Source organism: Diabrotica virgifera, chromosome 3 (assembly GCF_917563875.1).
Source record: "Diabrotica virgifera virgifera chromosome 3, PGI_DIABVI_V3a".
NCBI classification, from domain to species: Eukaryota; Metazoa; Arthropoda; class Insecta; order Coleoptera; family Chrysomelidae; genus Diabrotica; species Diabrotica virgifera.
Genome location: NC_065445.1, coordinates 150,208,319 through 150,232,871, shown reverse-complemented (window position 1 = coordinate 150,232,871; position 24,553 = coordinate 150,208,319). Strand labels below are relative to the sequence as shown.

The window sequence follows — 24,553 nt, the reverse complement described above, 5'->3', positions numbered from 1 at the left end:
AAAAACCGCCTAATGAAAAAGAAATAAAAGAAATAATAGAGAAACTAAAGAAAAACAAGAGCCCAGGTAAGGATGAAGTAACAGCTGAAATGTTTAAATATGGAGGACCAGTACTAATTAAGCATTTGGAAAAGCTGATAAAAGAAATTTGGGAACAAGAACACATACCAAAAGAATGGACTGAAGCCACACTGTGTCCAATTCACAAAAAAGGCGACAAAAGTTTATGCCATAATTACAGGGGAATAGCCCTACTAAACGTTGCATATAAAATACTTGCAGTATATATGTTACAGTTCAAGTTGATTATCTAGTTGGAGTTGACTATTCCTAGTTCGAGTCAACTCAAACGGCTGGTTTCAGTAAAAGTTGATTATAAATATAAAATGAAGATTTTTATTCAACATTTCGTCGTTGCCAAGTCAAAAGCTGCTAAGTGGGACTTTTTCACAAAAGGAGATATCTGTACCATTTAACAGATTTTTACGTTGGTCACCGTCCTATAAATACAGTTATATGGTAATTCATATAATTGCTGTAATATCCAAATTTGAAAACTATGTTATGTGAGCGGGTATCGCAATAAACATGCTATGTGGAGTCCTCATCCACGTAGAAGAAAAATATTTACATAACGCACGCTCGTCATACACTGCTATGTGGATTTCTTCATACACATAGCAGAAATAATTAACGACCTTGAATTGAACGTTTAGGTTTTATCTGTTACCTGTAAAATTCTATAAAACCCACATAGCAGCTTTTGACTTGGCAACGACGATTTACTAGTAAAAGTAGACTCCAACTAGTTAAAGTATACTCTTCCCAATGCCATTTAGTAAAAGTTGATTCACATAAACAACCGATTCCATTTAGAAATTAAACGTTACTGGATATTAGTTCAGGAAATGAAGCATTTTGGCTCGCAATATTTTCGTTTATCATGGATTTACTTGAAATCTTCACAGAAGGTAGGGAATAGCCCAAGGATCATTTTCTATATCATGACGCTGTACGCTGAAACCTTAGAGGTGGTTGCCACCCCATCTCGGGAGCGGGAATTTTTCATTACATTTTAACCAGGGAAATCGATGGAAAATGCACTTCTAAAAATAATTGTTCCTTACGTTTTCCTCGTAAAACTAATATTTTTCGAGGTACTCGCGGTTGAAAGTAACAGTTTTTCGACAAAAAAATTGACTTTTTAGAGGGTTTTTTGAGAAAAACTCAAAAAATATGCAGTTAATAAAAAAACTGTGGCTTTAAAAATTGTATCTTTTAGAAACAGAAACAAAATCCTTTTTTTATAATTTTTCTACAACCAATACAAACTGAGATACGGCATGTAAAGGTTAGCTTTTTTCGTCAAATGCATAATTTGAAATATTCAAAGCCAAATAACGGAAAACTTTGCATTTTTCGAGGAAAACTTACAGAATATTTTTTAAGTATAAAATTAGACCTTTCAAAAAAAAGTTTCTAGCATAAAAATTAAGCCACTTATGATCAAAATATATATGGAAAATTTTAGAGCTAAGAAACATTCCTCATAAAATAATTTCGATTATAAAGTCACTGTACACTGAGGCGACGTGCAGCGTGACACACAATGGGATCAGCAGTGACGAATTTGACGTACTTACTGGAGTCAGACAGGGATGTGTGCTTTCTCTGTTTCTGTTTAACATAGCTCTAGACTATGTTCTCTCCAAACTAGACTTTGACACAAAAGGGATACAATGGACGTTAACCACATGCCTAAGTGATCTGGAATACGCCGACGATATCTGCCTGTTAGGACAAAGGTTCCAGGATGTGGCCGACCAGTTGGAAACACTATCCACTGAGGCCAATAAAATAGGTTTAAAAATCAATATTAGTAAAACCAAATCCATGAGAATAAACGGAAGGAACAACACGCTATTTAATATCGACAACATGCAGATTGAAAATGTGGAAAACTTCACGTACCTTGGAAGTGTCCTAACAGAAAGCGGAGGTACAGAAAACGATATTCGTATGAGGATACGAAAAGCTCAACAAGCATTCAGCATGCTTAACCCTGTTTGGAGGTCTGGTGAATATACTACAAGGACAAAGATCCGAATATTCCAGTCAAATGTTATATCTGTTCTACTCTATGGATGTGAAACCTGGAAAGTGACAAAATCCCTTACAGACAAATTGCAGGTCTTTGTTAACAAATGTCTACGAAGAATTATCCGTATTTTCTGGCCAAACACCATCAGAAACGAAGATCTGCTACACCTGACCCAACAAAAGAGGGTAGAAAATAAAATAAAATCCAGAAAGTGGGGGTGGATAGGTCACACACTCCGAAAAGATAGTTCCAGTATTGCAAAAACTGCCCTAGAGTGGAATCCCCAAGGAAAAAGAAAAAGAGGTCGCCCAGCACAAACTTGGAGAAGATCCATCATGGACGAGATAAGAAGTCAAGGAAAGTCTTGGAATGAGGTGAAGGCCCTAGCGCAAAATAGAACCCGATGGCGCGTTTTCACTGAAGCTCTATGCTCCACTTAGGAGTTCAAGAACATTATATATATATATATATATATATATATATATATATATATATATATATATATATATATATATATCCGGCCCACGTTTTCAGTCCCGCTATATTATTCAGGCTACCTAAGACCCACTTAATACAAATGATTTAGGTGTGTATATAAACAGGAAATTAGCAGTTCGAAAATATAACTTCTTAAGCATGCTTAGAGGGGAAAACATTTCTTTTTACATAAAAAGTTGCATACCGAATAACAGTTTTTAAACCCAATTCATTTTACCACCTTCTCGAGCCCATATATACTACTTGATAATATCCGACCATCGTAACCAGACCCAGCGGTGTTGCCAGACAATCGGGACTCGTGGCGTCGGTCGAAAATGTTATACCATATACCAATCCCTACGTGGTCACAATTATTGGATTTTTAGAAGTTAATAAATTTGTCTCCATAAAGTATCATGACCTTGGGATTCATTATTTACTATACTTAAATTATACAAAGTAGTCCAGTCGGATTAGACGAATAAAAGGCCTATAACCTTGCATGCCGAGCTGCCCCAAATTTTATTTTTCTAATCTTTAGGAAGGGTCAATAGTAGTGTAAATTTAAAATTTCGACTGAATTCCGCCGTTGAGTAGACGCCGTCCTGATTTTAAACGAGGACCGTTTTTACTCAATATCCCCGCCATTTTCAACTTCTCGAAAAAAAGTGTAAGAACTGAAATGGTTGAAAACTCGATTTTCTATAATTTCTTTTATTACAATTTTTTTCGTGCGGTCGATATTTTCCGAGTTATGGGGGAAAATAATGAGAGTTAGAACATAATTATTGAATTACATATTTCGTTTATTATTAGATTTACGACAAAAATGTACCGATAAAAAATGAAGAGAATTAAATTTTATACAATTTTAATTCCTTTCACCTTTTTGCTAAAATTAATATTTAAGCTAGTACGTAGTCGGTAAAGGCGCGAGCGTAAGACCTGATTCATTTTATAGCAATGGTTTTTGTTTAGCATCTACGCCATTTTTATCTTTTCGATAACAACGGCCGGAACTAAAATTGTTCCACATATGATTTCCTACAATTTCTTATTAACAATTTTTTTGGTGCGGTTGATATTTTTGGAGTTAAGCGGGAAAATAATAAAAAGGGGTGGGAGGCATAATTATCCCAAGTTTTATAATTTTATCATTTAGCGAAGGTCAATAGTAGTGTAAATTTAAAATCGCTACTGAATTACGCCGTTGCGTTAGCCGGCATATTGATTTTAAAGGAGAAGCGTTGTTGCTTAATATCTCCGCCATTTTCAACTTTTTGAAAAAATGGTAGGAATAGAATTGTTGGAAATGCAATCTCCTACAATTTATTTTGCGCATTTTTTTATGTGATCACTATTTTTCGAGTTAAGGGGTAAAATAGTGAAAGCGGAGGGGAAGCATAATTATTGAATAATTGTCTCGTGTATCATTAATTTAAGGACATTATTGTACGTAAACAAAAATAAAGAGAATTATATTTTATACAGTTTTTGAAACTTCCATTAAGTTTTTTGTCAACTGAATATATTTTTGTTCTAATATTTTTTTTTAATTTTGGACCCTGTTTGGGAAATTTCCCCACCCCTCCCCCTTCGTAGGTTCTCTGGTCTCTCTAGCCAGAGAACGAGCTTTCGTAGGTTCTCTGGTTCTCTCGAAAAATTGTAGTAACTCGCTATTGTAACAAATTCAGTTCTTACAATTTTTGTCGAAAAGTTGAAAATGGCGGAGATATGGAACAAAAACATTTGCTATAAAACCAATCAGGTCTTACGCTCGCGCCTTTACCGCATACGTACTACGTTAAATATTGATTTTATGAAAAAAATGGATCAAATTCATTGTATAAAAATTATATAAAATATAGTTGTATAAAATTTAATTCACTTTTATTTTTGTATAGGTACATTTTTCTCGTAAAACTAATAATAAACGAAATAATTCAATAGTTATGCTCCAACTCACTATTTTCCCCCATAATTCGGAAAATGTCGACCGCACGAAAAAAATTAAAATAAAATAAATTATCTAAAATCGAATTTTCAACAATTTTAGTAATTACAAGTTTTGTCGAAAAGTTGAAAATGGCGGAGATATTGAGCAAAAACGGTTCTCGTTTAAAATTAAGATGGCGGCTAACGCTACAGCGGAATTTAATCGAGATTTTAAATTTACACTACTATTAACCCTCCTTAAAGATTAGAAAAATTTAATTTGGGGCAGCTTGGCATGCAAGGTCGACTGATATCCCGGCTGGGCTAAAGGTAGGTATAGTCTTTTTACTACAAAAGCAAGGTTATGTAGGTCAAAATTTCTGACGTGAGAGCACTGACAAATCATTAGAATGTGACTTTTCGTCATGGCCACGTTAATGCCATTACCTGTCAGATATTTCTTTTGTTTTTGTTTACCGTACAAATAATATCTCTAATTCTTTTTTCCTATTAATGATGTCAATCGGTTTTCATTTCTTGTCGAAATATATTAATAATACGCCGAAATATTTGTAATTAAATCAACTTTAAAATTGACATTTCTTTAGCTGACCGAACTGACCGATCTTGCAAAAGTGTCAAAATGGTATTATAATAGGGCTTTTCATTCACAGTCATTTGTTTCGGGCTTCTGTCATATGTTGTATAATCCGGGTATATTAATATTATACGCAGGTTATACAACATATGACGGAAGCTCGAAACAAATAACAATCGATGAAAAGCCCTATAAGAAAAACGTAATCACGAGTACATTGAGAATTTTGGAATTATATTAATTAAATAACCAAAAACCTATTTTATTATTAATAATATAAATTTTATGAAACATTCCTTTAAGTTAAATACTCCAGAAAATAATAATTTTATTTAAATTAGGGATGGGAAAAACCTACCGGTTTAAACCTAAAACCGGTTTTTTTACTTCGCAATAACCGGTTTTACCGGTTGTTTTTTTGTCCCGATTATAACCGGTTTTTTCTTTTTAAAGTAAAAACCGGTTATTAGGTTTTTACGGTGATTAGGATAAGGTTAGGTATTATTTTGGATCCCAATCATAATTATTATTCTCAAGTAATTATTCCAAACAAAACCATAATTCAAATTTTATTTTACTTTATAAAATACAGAAGCAAACTGAAAGTGCAATCTCACATCAGCCAGAAACAATTATTGAGTTTTATTATAATATTTCCTTGAAAAGGTATTTGTAATCATAATATTTACATAAGAAGTGATCTGGTTTAATTAGACGCAAACATCATCTATTTTTCACACTTAACTCTTAACATTGAAAGTGGGTGAATAATTTTTTCTGATTACCAAAAATAATACTCTGAGTATGAATATCGAATTACTGATTACGAATACGAATCTCCAAGAATTTCGTTACGTTTTTAAAACGATACACTCATACAGGAAGTATTTAATGAGTTAAAATGTTCCTATTCTACCAATATACAAATGTGTTAAAAGTAATACATTATGTTCTTTCGATAGTACTAATTTTGATCATATTGGTATCGAGTCGAATGGAGTATCGCAAACTAAAGTGTATTGTAAAATGTAACTTTGTAACCTATTGGATTAAAAAAACCGAAAACTGGTTTTTCCAAAAACCGGTTATAACCGCCAGGTTAAACCGTAAGCAAAAAAACCGGTATAACCGAAAACCGGTGTTTTGTCAAAAACCGCCATCCCTAATTTAAATATATCAGACAATCGTACGCTGTAACGCTGTAATCGTACTGATGTAACAGTTCTGTGTTGCTACATTTTTACTTCATTTCGTACACAATTTGATTCAAAATATAGCTTTACACTGTAGGTACTGTTTTTATAAATACCTACATATTAAAATATACCTTAATTTAAAAACTATTGCAATTATTGTGGTGTACCTATACTATTGTGTTTGTGTTCGTATTGAGAAACATTGTGCAAAATCAAAAATGCTTTTTAATAGATTATTTTTAAACAAGAACGAAATAATGGGATTCCCTTTTACCATTAACTGCAGAGATGTAAGTTAAAGAATTTAGATTTCTCAGATTAGATTTATTAGAAATAAGTTTCTTATTAGATTTAAAGATCTGAAAGTTTTCTTACGAATTTTAGCGTGTGCAGTACTTAGTTTTAAAAAAATATATTAAATAATCTATTTTAATGATTATAGCTACTCTGTGGTAATATTGTTGGTAAATAATATATTTCGGCAAGTAATGAAAAACAAATTGACATCATTAATTTGAATAAATAACCATAGATATTATTTTTATAGTAAACAAAAAAATCTGAAAAGTAATGACATAAACGTGGCCATGATGAAAAGTTACATTTTAATTTTTGACAGTCCTGTTACGTCAGAAATTTTGACCTACGTAATCTTGCTTTTGTAGTAAAAAGACTATATATAAAATTTCGCTGATTTAAACTAAAGAACTTTAAAAAATAACAGTATATTATTTAAAAAATGAACAAGTTTCGTTCGTCAAAAGTAAATGCAATTTTTTATGCATTTATGATATCCACAAATGTCGCCTGCTTAATCGCAAAATAGATTATGTTACCCTTTATGTAAGCTCTCTTTTACAAATAAATTTAAACTCATATAAGTTTGAAGTCTAATTTTTACTTTTAATTTTTTAGTTAACAACAGTTTTAGTTTTTCTTTATTAAAGGACAATATTGCATGTTTGTGAATCTGTTTTGAGTATCTCAAAGAAAACTCTGTAAAAATTACTTTTACAATATTTCATGTTTTTTTCAATTTTCTGAAATAAAATATCGCATTTTGGATAAACAAAACTTTGTAATCTTTTTGGGGAATAATTCAACACAAATCTATCATTGCTACCAGCGCGAAATAATAAAAAAAAAACGGTAGTTAGTAGGCAGTTTTAGCATATCGGGTCTGTATCAGAACTGTAGATATATACCCAATCAACGTATATTTAAAAGCCTCATAATCCTTGAAACTTGTTATAATTATGGATCAAATAAGTGCCCAGGTCGTTTTAGGTCGTTTTATTGTATCGGGACTGTATGAGCCCTGTGAATATATATTCTTGGTTTATTTATACACCATACGGTGTTGCCAGGTGTAGGGCTTCTAGGCGTATGTTAACTATGCGAAATATATACAGCTAGTTGACCGCGACCGAAGCGCCCTCGAATCTGCCGTACGGTGAACTAAATCTGTATATAATATGATGTATTACCGATTTTTCAAGCCCAGCTAAAAATTCACCCCCTACACCCCCTATACCCCTAGAATCCAGTACTATAAGTAAACGTTGTCAGACCCGAAGCCGGGTCTGACAACGTCACTTTTGGACTGAATAGGCGGTGAAGTATGACGTTTTGGGACTGTATAAGCGGTCAAACAAATATATATATATATATATATATATATATATATATATATTTGTATATATATATATATATATATATATATATATATATATATATATATATATATATATATATATATATATAAATGACCGCCCCAGCCTCAGCAACAACAGTATTGCAGTGAGTAGTGAAGTAGTGAGTAGTGAGTGTAGTGTCTGGAGCCTCAGGAGACTGAGACCCCGGAAGCCCTGAAGATGACGTCAGAGAGGACGTCGAAAGCTCGGCCTAGAAACCAACGACGCGGTTCAACCCGGAAGCCTGGTGAGTTTAATTTTAATATTAATTCTTTTGTTGATATTGATTTTAGCTTTAAGTTTCATATATATATATATGTAAACTTCAAGTGTAACATATATATATATATATATATATATATATATATATATATATATATATATATGATCAAAATAAGGTCGGCACCTACTTTTTTCTACGAAAAAATCAGTGAAAACAACCCCTAACTACCCTCCTAATTCATATTGATCTTCGGCCTTCTGTAATTATTTATATATACAGTGCTAGTCAAAAGTCCGTACCCCCCCTCTTATCTTTTGAACGGTTTTACCTATAATAGTGAAATTTGGATGGAGGAAATTAACTGACGTAAGCTTCTTAACTAGTTATGACAGGTGACGTAATAGTGACAGATGACGTTACAGAGCCACTGTGACCGATAATTTTAAATGGGACCTTATGGCAAGTGATACCTCGTTTGAAAGGTATTCAAAATACCTACTCAGCCATACTAATTTTTTTGTGTTTTAGTTGATTTTGATTTTGGTGAATAAATTAAATAAATATAATATTGTAGCTTCGCATTTAATTAATAAAAATTCAAATGTACGCCTATGGTTTTTTTGTCAAAAAAGTTGACGTTTTTCGATTCTCTAGTAGTTTTTACGTCAACGTCAACCTTTTTGACAAGTAATCATAGGCGGAATTTTGAATTTTGAATTAATTAAATGAAACTACAATTTTATATTTATTTCATTAATTCGTCAAAATTAGCTTAAACTTAAACAATATTAGTATGACTGAATAGGTATTTTCAATACCTTTCAAACGAGGTGTCACTTGCCTTAAGGTCCCATTTAAAATTATCTGTCACAGTGGCGCTGTAAAGTCATCTGTCACTATTACGTCACCTGTCATGACTAGTTAAGAAGCTTACGTCCGTTTATTTCCTATCTCCAAATTTCACTATTATAGGTATAACCGTTCAAAAGATACGAGGGGGGGTACGGACTTTTGACTAGCACTGTATATATGTATTATCAATACACCCAAGAAGTTTGATCTATTTAAAATTTAGAAAAATTGGAGTTTTTTTTTTATTATTAATGGCTTTGACAGAGCCAATTAGCCAGACTATTTGTGTTTTTTTGTATGGTATTACAATAACAATTTTAAGTTAATATCTAAGCCTACTTATTATTTAAATTTACAGAGTGTTATACTATATCAATGGATACATTTTTAATTTTGTGTGATATTTTTACAATTTTATAATTTTATTATCTAAGCCTATTTAAAATTTAAATTTACAGGGCGTTACATATTTGTAAAGACATTGTAACGTCTGCTTATTTTTTGGAAAAAGAATTTCGTTTAAATTGACAGGTAAAGGACAATTTAGATCAATTAACTTTTCATACATTACTTTAATATTTTGTCTGTACAGTCCACACTCCAATATGAGGTGCTGTAGATCTCCCATTCCACCACAGGCGCAATATGGGTTATCACTGATACCTATGCTGTGTTTGTATGCTGGGGTTAGTGCGTGATTTGACCTCATTCTGTTTATTGTTTTTATAAATAGCCTATTTGATTCTTGTTTAAACCATCTCTCATTGGGAATTAGTGGCTGGCAATTTCTAAAATTTATTCCCGTTGTACTTTGGTTATATACACGTTGCCAATTTTGTTTGCAATGGTTTTTACTGATATTATCTATATCGGTTACTGGTAGAAGTATGTTGCTTATGTTTTGTTTGGTTAAAGCTGCAGATTTAGCTAATTTGTCGACTTCTTCATTTCCTAATATTCCAGAATGTCCTTTCACCCAACAAATAATAATTGAACTGCCCGAGGAAGTAAAATCATAATATAGACTCTTAATTTCTATCTCAATGTGGTTTAGATTTTTTGTCGATTGGATAGAAGTGAGTTTGTCCACAATACTTCTACAATCGGTGAAAATGATATAATTGTCCATACCAACAGGGGCTATATATTTTAACGCAAGTAATAAAGCTGATAATTCGGCAGTATATATTGAAGCTTCATTAGGCAATCGGCATGATTCTTTGTATTCAGAATTCCAGTGATATATTGCACATCCGGTTTTATTTTGAATTTTGGAGCCGTCAGTAAAAATATATTGAAACATAGGCCACCTGTCTTTAATTATTTTGTTGATAATATTGCCTGGAAGGTTTGAATCCATGTAGTTTGTTTGTATTACCTTGGAAAAGAGAGTTTCAGGAGGTTTAGTGTAAATTAAAGGTATTTTATTTTTGTACATTTGGTTTTCATTCATTGTCAACTTCCTGTAGCTTTCAACGTATATGGGAGTTTTTTTAGTACACCAATATTTATGGCTTAAATCTAATATATTCAAGTTACGAATAGTCCTTAAGTAGCTGACGTTTTTTGAGATAGCTCTAGCTACAAACTTATCTGTACAAAACTGTCTACGTAGAGTAAGTGGTGGTTCCTTAGCTTCAATCTCAATAATAGTAATAGGAGTAATAATAAATAGTAATTTTAAGTAACCGAGACAGAGTCTCAAACATTTATTCCTTTGGATTTCAACTTTATTAAGATATCCTGTTGACGCAGACCCATATAAATGACAACTATAGTCGAAAATTGGTCGAATCATTGAGCGATAGAATAGCAATGCAGTATTCGGGTCAGCTCCCCAACCGGTTCTACAAAAAGCTCTAAGGATATTCATAGAATTTTCTGATTTCTTTATAATAGAATGAATTTGATCCTTCCATAACAGTTTACGATCCAAATACGTCCCAAGATATTTAACACAATTTTTTATCGGAAATTTTATCGGAAAAAATTGGAGTTAAAAGAGATAAAATTGGAGATTGGAGAGATAATTTTTTTTTAAATTTCGTCAAATATCTCCCTTTTATTCAAAATATCTCCGAAAATATTAGAGATACAAAAAAATTATATTACATTGTATCTTTTTTAATAACTAAAATTAACCTTTGCAAAGATTTTCTTTACAGTGAACATTTAGCGCTGTATAGCTGCTTAAAAGCTCTATTTTTACAAGCAAACAACTCATTATTCGAGCCCTTTAAACTCACCCTACTTAAAAACTAAGGGATCTTACGGGATTTAATTTACAAAGTCGTATAGCTCTTATAGGTATAAGATAGCCCACCAGTTATAGAAAAAGACGAAGATGACATCGATCTCGATGAAGATGACTTAAAAACTATTTGTATTTGTATTTGTAAATTCGTATTTTTGTGTAAATAAATGTTTTTGTAAGTAATTCTACTTTTTTTCTGTATAGATCTATTAAATTACTTATAAAAATTGCAATGTTATTAAGGGTGAATTTTAAGGTTTGAAGTACATATTATGATATTATATCCTAAAGCATAAAACAGTCATTATTTAACCAATCAAAACCAAATTTTACCCATATTAAGGTTTACAATGTTTTTATATAATTTTTGACAATAAGGGGTAGTTTACACCTCTAAAAATAATCAACACCCTTGGGCATGATATAGAATATGAAGTACAGGGTGAGATAATGCTAATCCCAAATTTTTATGCAAATCAATGCAAGCCGAAATCATTATTTTAGGATAAATAATTTTTTTATATGTATCTCCAACAAGGGTGGTTTTAAGAGTTGAAATATTATAATATTATATCCTAAAGCATAAAACAATGATGATTTAACTAATAAAAACTAAATGTTGACCATATTAAAGTTTAAAATGTTATTTTATAATTTTTTACAATAATTAGGGGTAGTTATCACCCTTAACAACCAAAAGCGTACAACGGCTCAATATAGAAAATGTCCTACCTATTGTGCGTCCCACCTTGACTTTACAGTACAGGTTCTTATGACCAACAGTGATGCCAAATTTTATCAGAAACAGCTTTTCAGCAAACATACTTTTTTCTATAGGATAACTATTAATAACTTAGAAATTAATATTATTGACATTTTGTGGCTGTCAGGGGTTCTAAAACATTTTTTTTTTCGAAAAATACCTTTATTTGAACAAAATAAAAATAATTTTGTATAAAACATTTATATATTAATGTATTTAAGCGCATAAATATATTAAACCTTAATAAATACGTAGGTACCTACAGAATTAATTAAAATACATTTAAACTATATATTTTAGCTTCTTTCTATAATCCCGTCTTCCTCACTTTCACTGCCACTGCCGTAGCGTGTAAACACATTAAAATGACATTAATTTCATCTTGGAAATCAGTCATTAAGAATAACAATAAACTGCAATTAGGATCCAAATTTTTTAAATAAGCAATGAGTTACTTAATACAATGTTATCAGTAATAATTTTAAGCTCATTTAATATTCTTTGTTATAATTTAATTTAGGTGAACTGACCATCAACAATTAATATACTTTATTTATTCTCAACTGTAGGACCTGGTAGGACAATATAAAACTTTACTTAAACTTGACTGACAATCTATTTTATATTTTTCTTGACATTACTTCAGAATTGTCAATACATAAATTATAGAACAACATCCAATTTTAATGTTGAATATTCTAACATTCTTAACCAAAAAAAGTTACTAAGTACGCATATCGATTATAAAATTGCTGATTACTTTTTGAAAATGACTATCACACAAAAAAACAATGAAAAATATTGTTTTACTTGACTGTAACGGGTTAGTTTTAATTTAACATTTTTAGGGACCTACATTTTTAGGACCCTGGTAATGTCCGATTGAAAATTCTTTTGAAGAAAATCGGCATCGCCGCGCTAAAAACTCCATAAGGATTGTATTGCCGTATGTTCGTGTACTGTAAAGTCAAGGTGGGACAGACATTAGATAGTAAAATGAGCCTAATCCCAAATTTTTTGTATAAATCGATGCTGGACGAAAAACTTGCGAGGTTTTTCCATTTTTTCAGCTGCATTTCCTGGCCTATATGTTCAAATCATGATAAGTAGTTGAAACGGTTAAAACAAAGAGACGCACTCGCACAGCACAGTCATCAAAAAAGCACGTGAGATTATACTCGGATAATCAACATTTACTGAATCGATCCAGGAATAGTCAACTCAAACTAGTAAAAGTTGAATTAAATTTTTCAAATCAACTTTTACTGCTCGTTTTAGTTGGAGTTGACTCGAACTAGGAATAGTCAACTCTAACTGAGAATCAACTTGAACTGTAACATATATAAAAGACAAGATAACACAAAAGATAGATAATGACATAGGAGAATATCAATGTGGATTCAGAAGAGGACGCAGCACGGTGGATCAAATTTTCCTGCTGCGTGAAATACAAGCGGAAAGCTACGAATACGGGAAATTTACAATGGCCCTATTCATTGACTTTAAACAAGCTTTTGACAGAGTTAAACGGAAAGAAATATACAAAGCACTATGTGAAATTAGAATTAGTAACAAATTAATAAAGATGGTAAAAGTTACACTCAGAGAAACAGAGAACAGGGTTAAAATAAATGGAAAGGAAACAGATAAATTTATCTGTGACTGTCATCACTGTTGTTTAGTATCCTTCTTGAAATGGTCATCAGAGAAGCCGAAATTAACAGGACAGGACTTGTATACCAACGAAAACACCAATGCTTGGCATTCGCTGATGACATAGTAATGATAGCCAGAAGTAAACAAGAATTAAAAGAAATACTAAAAAGACTAGAGGCGATAGGAAGAAAGAAAGGGATATACATAAACGAAGAAAAGACTAAATATATGGAATGGACAGAACGAGAATACACACAAGGACAATATCTGACAATAAACGCAGAGGCAAAAATATATTAATTCGAAGAAGTAGAGAGATTCCAATATCTAGGAGCGACATTCACTAGGAGACCAAATATAAAAGAAGAAATCCAAGAGAGAATTTTGGCTGGTAATCGTTGTATCTTTGCTCTAAACAGTTTATTAAGAAATAAGAACATATCTAGAGGGGCTAAGATAAGAATATACAAGACAGTGATAAGACCTATAGTCTTGTATGCCAGTGAAACATGGACGATGGACAAATCCGAGCAAGTCATGCTTAAAGTGTGGGAAAGAAAAGTCCTAAGAAAAATATTTGGCGGAAAGATATGGAATGGAATGTGGATAAGAAGACCAAATGTAGAATTGGAGAGGATGTATGGTGAACCAAACATAGTAAGGATCATAAAATCACAAAGACTGAGATGGTTGGGACATATCCAAAGGATGCCAAACACGAGACTTCCCAAAAAAATACTAACGGGAGGAATAGGAGGAAAGAAGAAGAAAGGTAGACCGAAAACCAGATGGAAGAAAGATGTTGAAAAAGACATAGAAGAACTGAAAATCACAAATTGGAAAAATAAAGCAGCAAATAGGAGATATTGGAAAGGAATAGTAAACCAAGCCATGGGCCTTCTAGGCCTGGAGAGCTAAACTATATATATACAGTCGAACCTGCTTATTAGAATACCGGTTTAAGGAATAGAAATTTGAGGTACCGAATCGTTTCTACTAGCCACCAATGATCGGTTATTAGAATATCCCGGTTTTAGGAATACTTTTGCTTGGAACGAAGGCTATTTCAATAAGCAGGTTCGACTGTATTTTCAACGGGCTGCTGCCCAATAGGATTACATGTTTATAATATATTTCAATATACTTATGTGTATCAGTAATTAAAATACAATAAAATAGTTATAATAATACAATAAAATATAAATATCACAATCTTAATCACGTAATTCAGATTTACATATCACAACAATGAATAAAGAATTTGTAATTTTGTATCTATTCCACAACTACTCAAATAAACATACGCCTGAGGCTCGAAATGAATTCAGCCTTCGGTGCAAAAAAATCTAGATCAGGGTGAATATTTGCTTATCTTAGTGCTCGAGATAAAAAGTTGTTGTAATCATAGTTGGTTCTGTGAATAGAAATATAGAAAGTTTGGTTTAATCGTGTTCTAAGGAGAGGTAAATACATGGAGACCAACCTGCTCAAGTAGCTGAGGAAACAAAACTGTTGAATTAACTATGCCATAAAGTAAAGCATCCCTGCATCCTTAATTATTCGTCGGTTACGCAATGAGAGAATGCCAAGTTGGGTTCCAGTTTGATGATAATTTACTTGATTTAACTCAAAAGGTATACCCAGTTTATATGCTACATATTTCAAGAACTTGTGTTGGACTGTCTCGAGTTTTGATATGTAAATATTTTAAGATGGAGACCATACACAAGAACAATACTCTAGATGAGGTCTAACTAAAGAACAATATAGTAATTTAATTGCTTCAATATTCTGAAACTGAAATTAGAGAAATTTTCCACACAAGTAGGACTCTGTATCATAAAGAGAGTATGATGAAGAGTCTCTCTCCGTCTTGATTAATCTTTCATTTTCTGATAGGGATTTAGAGCCTTGCTCTGGTTCCAACAGATGAGTTATAGAAGGACTCTCATCACATACCATTTCCCCATGTTTATGATCTTTTAGGAGTTTCACCTTTTATTATGTATGAAAGAGTATGTGCTAAAAATAAGCTCTGTTTCAGCGGAGGAAGCTGGTAACCCCAGTATTGTAATTGCCAAATCTTTTAAAGAAGTTTTGATCCACATTCTTTGCTAACAGCTTATACAATCTACTTATCGTGCTGAAAGCCAAATAAAATCCATTGATCAAAGGTCTGCTTTTGCACAGAACTTTGTTAGTTCTGTAAAAATGCTTTCTTTTTTGTCAATTCACTTTAGATTATTGGTTATTTTTTTGTCTATATACTACATAGCTAATATTATTATATGCTCTTCAGAAGTGAGGCTTTGTCCTATTAAAGAAGGATCAAGTAAGTATGCAGCATAGTGCACAGGCTTAACTGCCAATTTTTTTCTAATTTAGATAAGCATTCGTTTTCCTCAGACTGATTGGAAGTAATGGAATATTCTCTCTAATACAAAAAATATAGGTTTTAAACTTATTTATGAACCTTAGAACAGACATTAGAAGTTTTTGCACAGTTCCATTAATTGTTTTAGTCAAACACATATTTCCACTCTTTGCTCATGGGTACATTGTTTTTAATATACTTATTGATTCAGATTGTTCATCTATTTTCTCCTAAAAGCAGTAATTGGATAAGTTAAGTTCACCAGCATCTTTATTGCTGATTGATAAAGGTCTTTAGAATGCTGATCATCAACAAATAACAATAAACAATAATATTTAATATGAAATGTGAAATTTATTTAAAGTTTGTTGATTATTTTCTCCACAGAACTGATAAAACTAATACAAATGATTACTTGGAGCTCTTTCAGAGTGAATGTTTTCTACAACACTTGAAGAAAACTAGAGAAATAGAGAAAGCTAATTAGAAAGGAACATATAGCTACTATTAATGACATCCTTGGGTTACAGGTAAAATAAAGTGTCAATTATACATTAATAAAACATATTTATGATTACTATCTGTACAAAGTTTAATATATAGGATAGCTTTATTACTTCTATGCAAATGCTGGTCAACTTTGAACTGTTGTATCTCAGGAACCACTAGTTGTAATTCAACTTTTTTTCTTTTAATACAGCGTCTTGCCTAGTCTTTTCCAACACCATTTTCTGAATTTATTATAATCTAAACTACTAAATTTTCTTTTTGTTTATAAGCCAAAAAATTGTTTTAAAACTTGTTTTATTTTCGAAAAAAATAACCTTTTAGTGGGACCTATATTCTGGTTACCCCTTTGTGGTTTCTTGCACTACTTGCAAACCATAGGAATGTTAGATAAAAGAAGACTAGAGGGGAGACCCGTCTATACCACGTAGCAAAATTCCTACGAAAAGTAGGTCTAGCTTCTAGATACTCAGATAGGAGTAAAACTAATACAAAAGAATGCCGTCGTGAAACGAAAACAAAAGGTGTATTATATTTCAGTTTGTTCAGAGAGTTCAACAAACTAAAATAAACCGAGCCTACTAGCAACTAGTATCGAATCACGACTAACAAATAGATATGGATGCCGTAGCGACATCTGCTTACAACAATTCAAAGTTTTATTTAAATGATTGTTTCATGTACTGTTTTACTATGTTATAAAGATTTTCTAGGCGAATTATAAAGGTCCTAAATGCAATATAAATAAGTGGTTTCCCACCTTTTATATTTATTGCTATTTTGCAGCAAGGGTAATAAATTAAATCTTTTTAACTAGTCGTATCTCATAGAACTTTTAATTATATTTATTTTATTTCCTTCCGACTTTGTTCCAAAATGAATCGTTTCAAACTTATAAACAAAAAAAGTAGAAAAACATAATAAAAATGATGTTTTCAGTAATTTGTAAATGGTTTAATTTTTGTTCCCAACTTATGTGACAGGAAGGATAAATCAATTATTATTACTGAAGTTATCACATAACTTTTTCTGCAAAAATCCGAATGCCACCTCTCACATCCACAGATGTGTCTCAAAACAGATCCTCCCTGTCCCTGGTCTATATATAAGAAAATAGCATCACAACAATACTAGGATTTAACTGTGATTGAAACACAAATTAATAATATAAATTCTAATTTTTGGGGTTTGTTTCCGCTATTATTCTCACTAGAAATGGTGATTTACATATTTTTTGAGCGTTGGTAATTTTAGATGCCAAGTGGGTTATATCAAGGGTTGTTCCATTTTTAGGTTGTCTGTTTTACTGTGGATAGTATTGTAAATAAATTATTTCCTTTTCAGACATGAAAATGGCACAGTACTTCTCCGCAGCAGTCAACCGATGCTGAACAACGCCAACAGAAGGTGTAAGGCAGACGAGAAGATATTGAACTCAGTTTTGGGACCATACAAGAAAGGTTATATTATAGATATGAGAAGTGCAACCTATATCAATTATTGCAAGAGTAAAGGTGGGGGTACTGAACCAGGCGGTTATTACAATCAATGGAAGAAAGTTTTCAAACCTTTGGATAAAATATCTAAATGTGACGGATCTGTTTTGGATCATTTAGCTAAGTTTATTGAAGGTAATTGTATGTTTATAGCACTTGAATTCTTTGTTTCTGCGTCCATCTTTTGACGTTGATAAACCATACTTTTTGTACACTTTTAATACACTTATTTTTTTTAAGATTTATTGTATATTCCTTACATCTATATGGGTGGGTTTCGGATAGGTTTTAGCACCTGCTATTGAGCCTCTTTTGGGTCGAAAGCATACTTCAACAGGTACTTAAATATTTTCCTGCTGCGCCACCCAGAATTGCTTGCTCGATCTTTTTCTGCTGTGTAACAGGATACAGCTCCCTAGTTTGCAGATAACTAAGGCTGTTTTGTTTGTTTATTTCTATTCCCCGTATGTTTAAAGAAGACTAATGATACCTGTATGCCGTCTGATACCAGAAGTGAGCAGTGCTTAGCTTCCGCTCTATCGTGCTCATCTCACAAAATGGGGCAACGATAATCGAGTATGAAAATATCCTCCCCTAGGTAATGGTGAGCTACGTAATTGATAGACAATTTTATATGAATTACTTATTAAGGGGGGAGGGGGGTATGGTTTGAAATATTTAATTTTTTAAATTATTTCAAATAAAAGTGCATACTTTCAAGAATACTCTCTGAAAATTTCAAAATAATCGGAGTAAAATTACCAGAGATACAGGGTGTTGAATATCCCTACCTTCGACTCGCGTTGCCGCGGCTTCGCGCCAGCACGCTTGAGTGTAGTGAGAAACGTTAAACAACTGTTCGCCTTCTCTTTTGTAGATTACTCCGCAATTCAAAAAACATATTCTTAGGGACTGGCCTATCGGCTCTGAACGAGTTTAGTTGGCAAAAAGTTTTGCACCGACTTTTACTCAATTTTATGTGGTTAATCCAAAACATTAATTAGTGTAATTTGGAAGATAAAGAAAATAAACAGTGTTGAACAGATTGGTGATATTTTCTCATTGCTGCGGCGGCGGGTTCTAGCCAACAAGCAGGTATTTCAGCGTTTATTATTCATTTGTCTAGTTTTTTTGCTGTCTACTTATTAATAACAAAGTAATTAGTACGGTCAATTGCCTCGGCTTTTGACATACCAATAGGTAGGCAACATATTTTACAATATGAATTGCTGTTTGCGGATACTCCAGATTATCCAAATTATGGATAATCAATCTACAGTCAATAATAACTCATCAATGCCTTCATCTAGTAACACTGAATCTTCAACACCCACATCTTACGTAGCTGCTATGAAATCCAGACCGAAGCCTTCCTTCCCGAAAAAGGAACAAGCAATTATTTATCATTCAGAACAGAACTTAAAACTATTCGATTATGTAAAATCCACAGGTGATATTGTTGGTCCCAAAAATATAATATTTGCATCTAGAATCTCGAACAACCGGATTTGCATATACCTAAGCAAAGTTGAACTTGTTGACCAGTTTATTTCAAACCATCCCATTGTTTCAGTAAACGGTCTAGACCTACCTATCAGAAGATTAGTTACTCCAGCAAAACGTATCCTAATCTCGAATGTCAGTCCCTCAATTCCCCTCGATCTCGTAGAATCTGCTCTACGAGGCATTCGTTTACAACTCGCTTCTCCCGTTTTTTTCTTAAAAGCTGGAATCCAAGGAGATGAATATAACCATATTCTTTCATTTCGAAGACAAGTGTACATAATCCCACCTACCGAAAATTATGAGCTTCAGACCTCGCTACTCATTGAATTCGATTCCACAACAAACCGTATATTCCTATCTACTGATAAGATGGAATGTTTCATATGTAAACAAACAGGTCATACAGCCGCAAATTGTACAAATTGTCAAAACACTAATGTTCCTCAATCTTCCGGTGAACAATCATGTGTGTCTGGTGAACAAACAAAAACTGTGTCCCCTCCTATAGAACAATTATCTCATGAGCCTACACATGGACACAAAAGACCACTCTCTAGCCCACTGAGCACACCAGATTCCTCTCCTCTCGATAATCTTATATCTAATTCTCAAACTGAAAGCTCGTCATTGATGCCCCCTCCTAAAGATTCTTTGGCAAGCAACATAAAGCACGTAAAGAAAAAGTCAAAAATGGATCCGACAGATAAATCCAAAATATCAGAAAAATCTAAGCAAATAATGAGAGATCTCTACACCAACAACCCACAAAGTTTCTCTACTCCACTAGATAATCTCATAGCCTTTCTTGAGAACGCCCCAGGAAGTACTAATCTGACAGAAGAAGCCCACCAATTTACTTCTAGCATTAACTCGCTATTATCTGACATGTATGAAATTTATCCACACCTAACCACCAGAGGACTAAAAAATAAATTCACAAGAATATCAAAGAAGCTCAAACGGGAACTATCTGCACAAACAGACGATACAGGTAGCCTTTTATCAGAAACATCTATAGGTACCTCTGACGGTGATGACTCAACCGATCATTTACAACAACCTGAAACATCCAAAAATCAATAACTTTCACACTACTTCAATGGAATTGTGACGGATTCTTCTGCCGCTTACAAAGAATCCAACAACTTATTAGCGACACTAATCCAAATATATTATGCCTACAAGAGACAAATTTCAAACAAAATCATAATATTGTTCTTAAAGGTTATGAAGGCTATCATCACATAAGAACAGAATGACTTAGAGCAAGTGGAGGAACCTCAATTTTTATCGACCAAGACGTCTAGTCAACACATTTACCTTTAGTTACAAACCTAGAAGCAATCGCAGTAACCATATGGTGCCATAAAAGAATAACTATCTGCAGTATATACATCCCACCAAGTTACAATCCAACTGAAGCTGAACTAGTAGACTTAATTTTTCAACTTCCAGCACCATTTTTAATTGTCGGAGACTTTAATGCCCACAATATTTTATGGGGATCACAAACCACATGCGGTAGAGGAAAAGTTGTAGAGAACGTACTAAACATTACTGACACGTGTTTTCTAAATAATGGTTCCAACACTCATTTCAATATTTCCACCGGAAGTTTCTCAGCGATTGACCTAAGCCTATGCGATTCCAAAACATATTCTTCTCTTACATGGAATGTTGTAGATGATCTACATGATAGTAACCATTTGACCATTCTCATAACGAATAACGAAGAAAAATCATCAGAAACAATAGTAAAATGCAAGATTTCTAATGCGGACTGGGCAAGTTTTAGAACTGAAATTAACTATCAAATAGAACAATTTTGGAGAACAATGGAGCACAGTGCAATGGAGAACAGTGCCTACGTTCCTTCCGATGAAGGCTCCAATAAGAGCCGAAAATCGCGATTCAAGGGACTGGACTGCACTCCGTATTCTAATTGAAAAGTAAGATTGTTTTGCCTTCGCATTGCAGCTGAATAAAAATGGTATACATTTTTAGTCTGGGCTGATTATCGGAGAATAGGCCATTTTTGGGAAAAGTTATTTACCAGCAATTTTATTGCTGGAATCGAATTATAAGATCCTATATATTGATAATATAGGTATGCAAAGTCCTCAGATAGTGTGCTACTTTTTTTATAAACAAAATGGCGCTCGAAAATCGTGTTTTTTTCAATTATTGCTCTAGAACTCCGAAGATTTTAACTTTACAACAAAAACACTCAAATAAAAATTCACCGTGATTAAATTCTGCATAGAGAAGTGTTTTTCCCGATCAGCTCCGACGAAAATTTTCCTCGGAAAATGCGGGTTTTCCCAACAAAATCTTTAATTTTCAAATAAAGTTTTAGATAAGTCATTATTTACCAATAATTAAATAATTTGGTGACTTAAAAGCTTTCTTGGTTTAGATTATAGTTCCAGAATCTGGTGAAAATTAAACGAATATTTTAGCAACAATTCAGTTGTTAATTAATAATTTACGGTCGCAATAATAACCAAAATAATTATTATACACTGATCAAACTTTGAAATCTTATAAAGATGAGATGCCTGTTTAACATTTTGTTGACAAAATATAAATTTTTTATTTTTTTGCATAATCTTAAAATGTTTAAAAAAATAGTTATAAACAAATTAACGTTTCTCAGAAAGTTTTTATTATATTATAATTTTAAAAAATAGCTAAAATGCGCATTTCAAATATCTTGAAAATGAATGCTTTAAAACTTTTTTGCAACCATTTGCAAAAAAGTTATGAAACAGCAAAGTAAACATACGATTACTACGGTGTTAATCATTTTTTTAAATTCTTTCAAAGCGTAGAAGTGAGTTTAAAGTACAAGCTAATTATTTATAAAACAATATCGATTATCAGCTTAATGGTTATATTTTAATTAAAGATTATATATATATTTTTTTGTAATTTACACGCGCGAAAGTAGAATAATCCAGTACCGTAGCTACCCGCCCACATACACAACTCGCGCGAGTTTAAGCGTGTCAGTCTCTTCGAGTGAACATTTTATCTCCGGCTCTGTATCAAGCCTACTTTCGCGCTAAAAATTACAAAAAAAAATATTTTTCATCTTTGATTAAAATATAACCATTGCACTAATTTTTGACATTCTTTGTGAGTAATTAGATTGTACCATAGACTCACTTTTAAGCTTTGAAACAATTAAAACAAATTATAAACAATTGAGATATCCTAGATTTATTTTGCTGTTTCCTAACTTATTTGCAAATGGTTGGAAAATTTTTTTAAAGCATTCATTTTCAAGACCTATGAAATACGCATTTTAAGAATTTTTTAAAATTAGAATATAATAAACAATTTCTAAGAAATGTTAATTTGTTTATAACAATTTTTTTTAAACATTTAAAGATTATGCAAAAAAATGAAAAATTTATATTTTGTCGACAAAATATTAAATAGGCATCACACTTTTATAATCTTTCTAAATTTGATCAATGTCTCATGATTATTTTGGTTGTTATTGCGACTGCAAATTGTTAATTAACAATTAAATTGTTGCTAAAATATTCGTTTCATTTTAACCGGCTTCTGAATTTATAATCTATACCAAGAAAGCTTTTATTTCACCAAGCTATATAATTATTGATAAATAATTACTGGCCCAAAAAATTTATTTGAAAATTCGAGATTTTGTTGGGAAACCCCACATTTTCCGAGGAAAATTTTCGTCGGAGCAAATCGGGAAAAACATGCCTCTATGTAGAATTAAATTGAGGTGAATTTTTATTTGAGTGTTTTTGGTGTAAAGTTAAAATCTTCGGAGTTATAGAGCAATAATTGAAAAAAATACGATTTGTCGGCGCCATTTTGTTTATAAAAAAAGTAGCACACTATCTGTTGACTTTGCATACCTATATTAATAATATATAAGGTCTTATAATTCGATTAAAGCAATAAAATTGCTGGTAAATAACCTTTATTTGTACTTTACTAATTAGACCAACGTACTATAACTATTTTTTTTTCAAAATTTAAAGATTATGCAATAAAAAAGAAAAATTTATATTTTGTCGATAAAAAATTAAACAATCATCTCATCTTTATAATCTTTATAAGTTTGATCAATGTATCATGATTATTTTGGTTATTATTGCGATCGTAAATTGTTAATTAACAATTGAATTGTTGCTAAAATATTCGTTTAATTTTCACCGGCTTCTGGAATTACAATCTATACCAAGAAATCTTTGATGTCACTAAGACATTTAATTATTGATTAATAATTACTTACCTAAAACTTTATTTGAAAATTATAGTTTTTGTTAGGAAAACCCGCATTTTCCGAGGAAAATTTTCGTCGGAGCAAATCGTGAAAAACATATCTCTATGCAGAATTTAATTGCGGTGAATTTTTATTTGGGTGTTTTTGTTGTAAAGTTAAAATCTTCGGAGTTATAGAGCAATAATTGAAAAAAATACGATTTGTCGGCGCCATTTTGTTTATAAAAAAGTAGCACACTATCTGCGGACTTTGCATACCTATATTATTAATATATAGGATCTTATAATTCGATTCCAGCAATAAAATTGCTGGTAAATAACTTTTCCATGAATTTTGCTAATTAGCCCAGAGTATTTTATTTTAGAACAATTTTCCTTCTCTGGTAACATAGATAATGATGTAGATAATTTTAACAAATGCATTATCTCTGCTGCTGACATTTATATAGGGAAAAGTATAATAACTCCTAAAAGAAAATGTACTCCTTGGTGGAATGAACGTTGTACAACTGCCGTAAAAGAATACAAGACCGCTTTTAATAAGTATCGTCGAAACAAAAGTGAAGAAAACCTCATTAATTTTAAAAAGCTTAGAGCCAAAGCGAGGTATGTCTTAAAACAAAGTAAGAAGCACTCTTGGAAGAACTACGTT

At 32.1% G+C, this 24,553-nt stretch overlaps 1 protein-coding gene across 1 annotated transcript in view; it reads left to right on the top strand.

The window, feature by feature from the left end:
- Positions 1-24,553, top strand: part of LOC126882101 (myotubularin-related protein 9) — a 94,120-nt gene that overhangs the window by 36,398 nt on the left and 33,169 nt on the right. Inside the window, exon 3 of the mRNA XM_050646949.1 lies at positions 17,978-18,264. Within this exon, the coding sequence (XP_050502906.1) occupies positions 17,978-18,264 (287 nt within the window). The remainder of the gene's footprint in view (positions 1-17,977; positions 18,265-24,553) is intronic.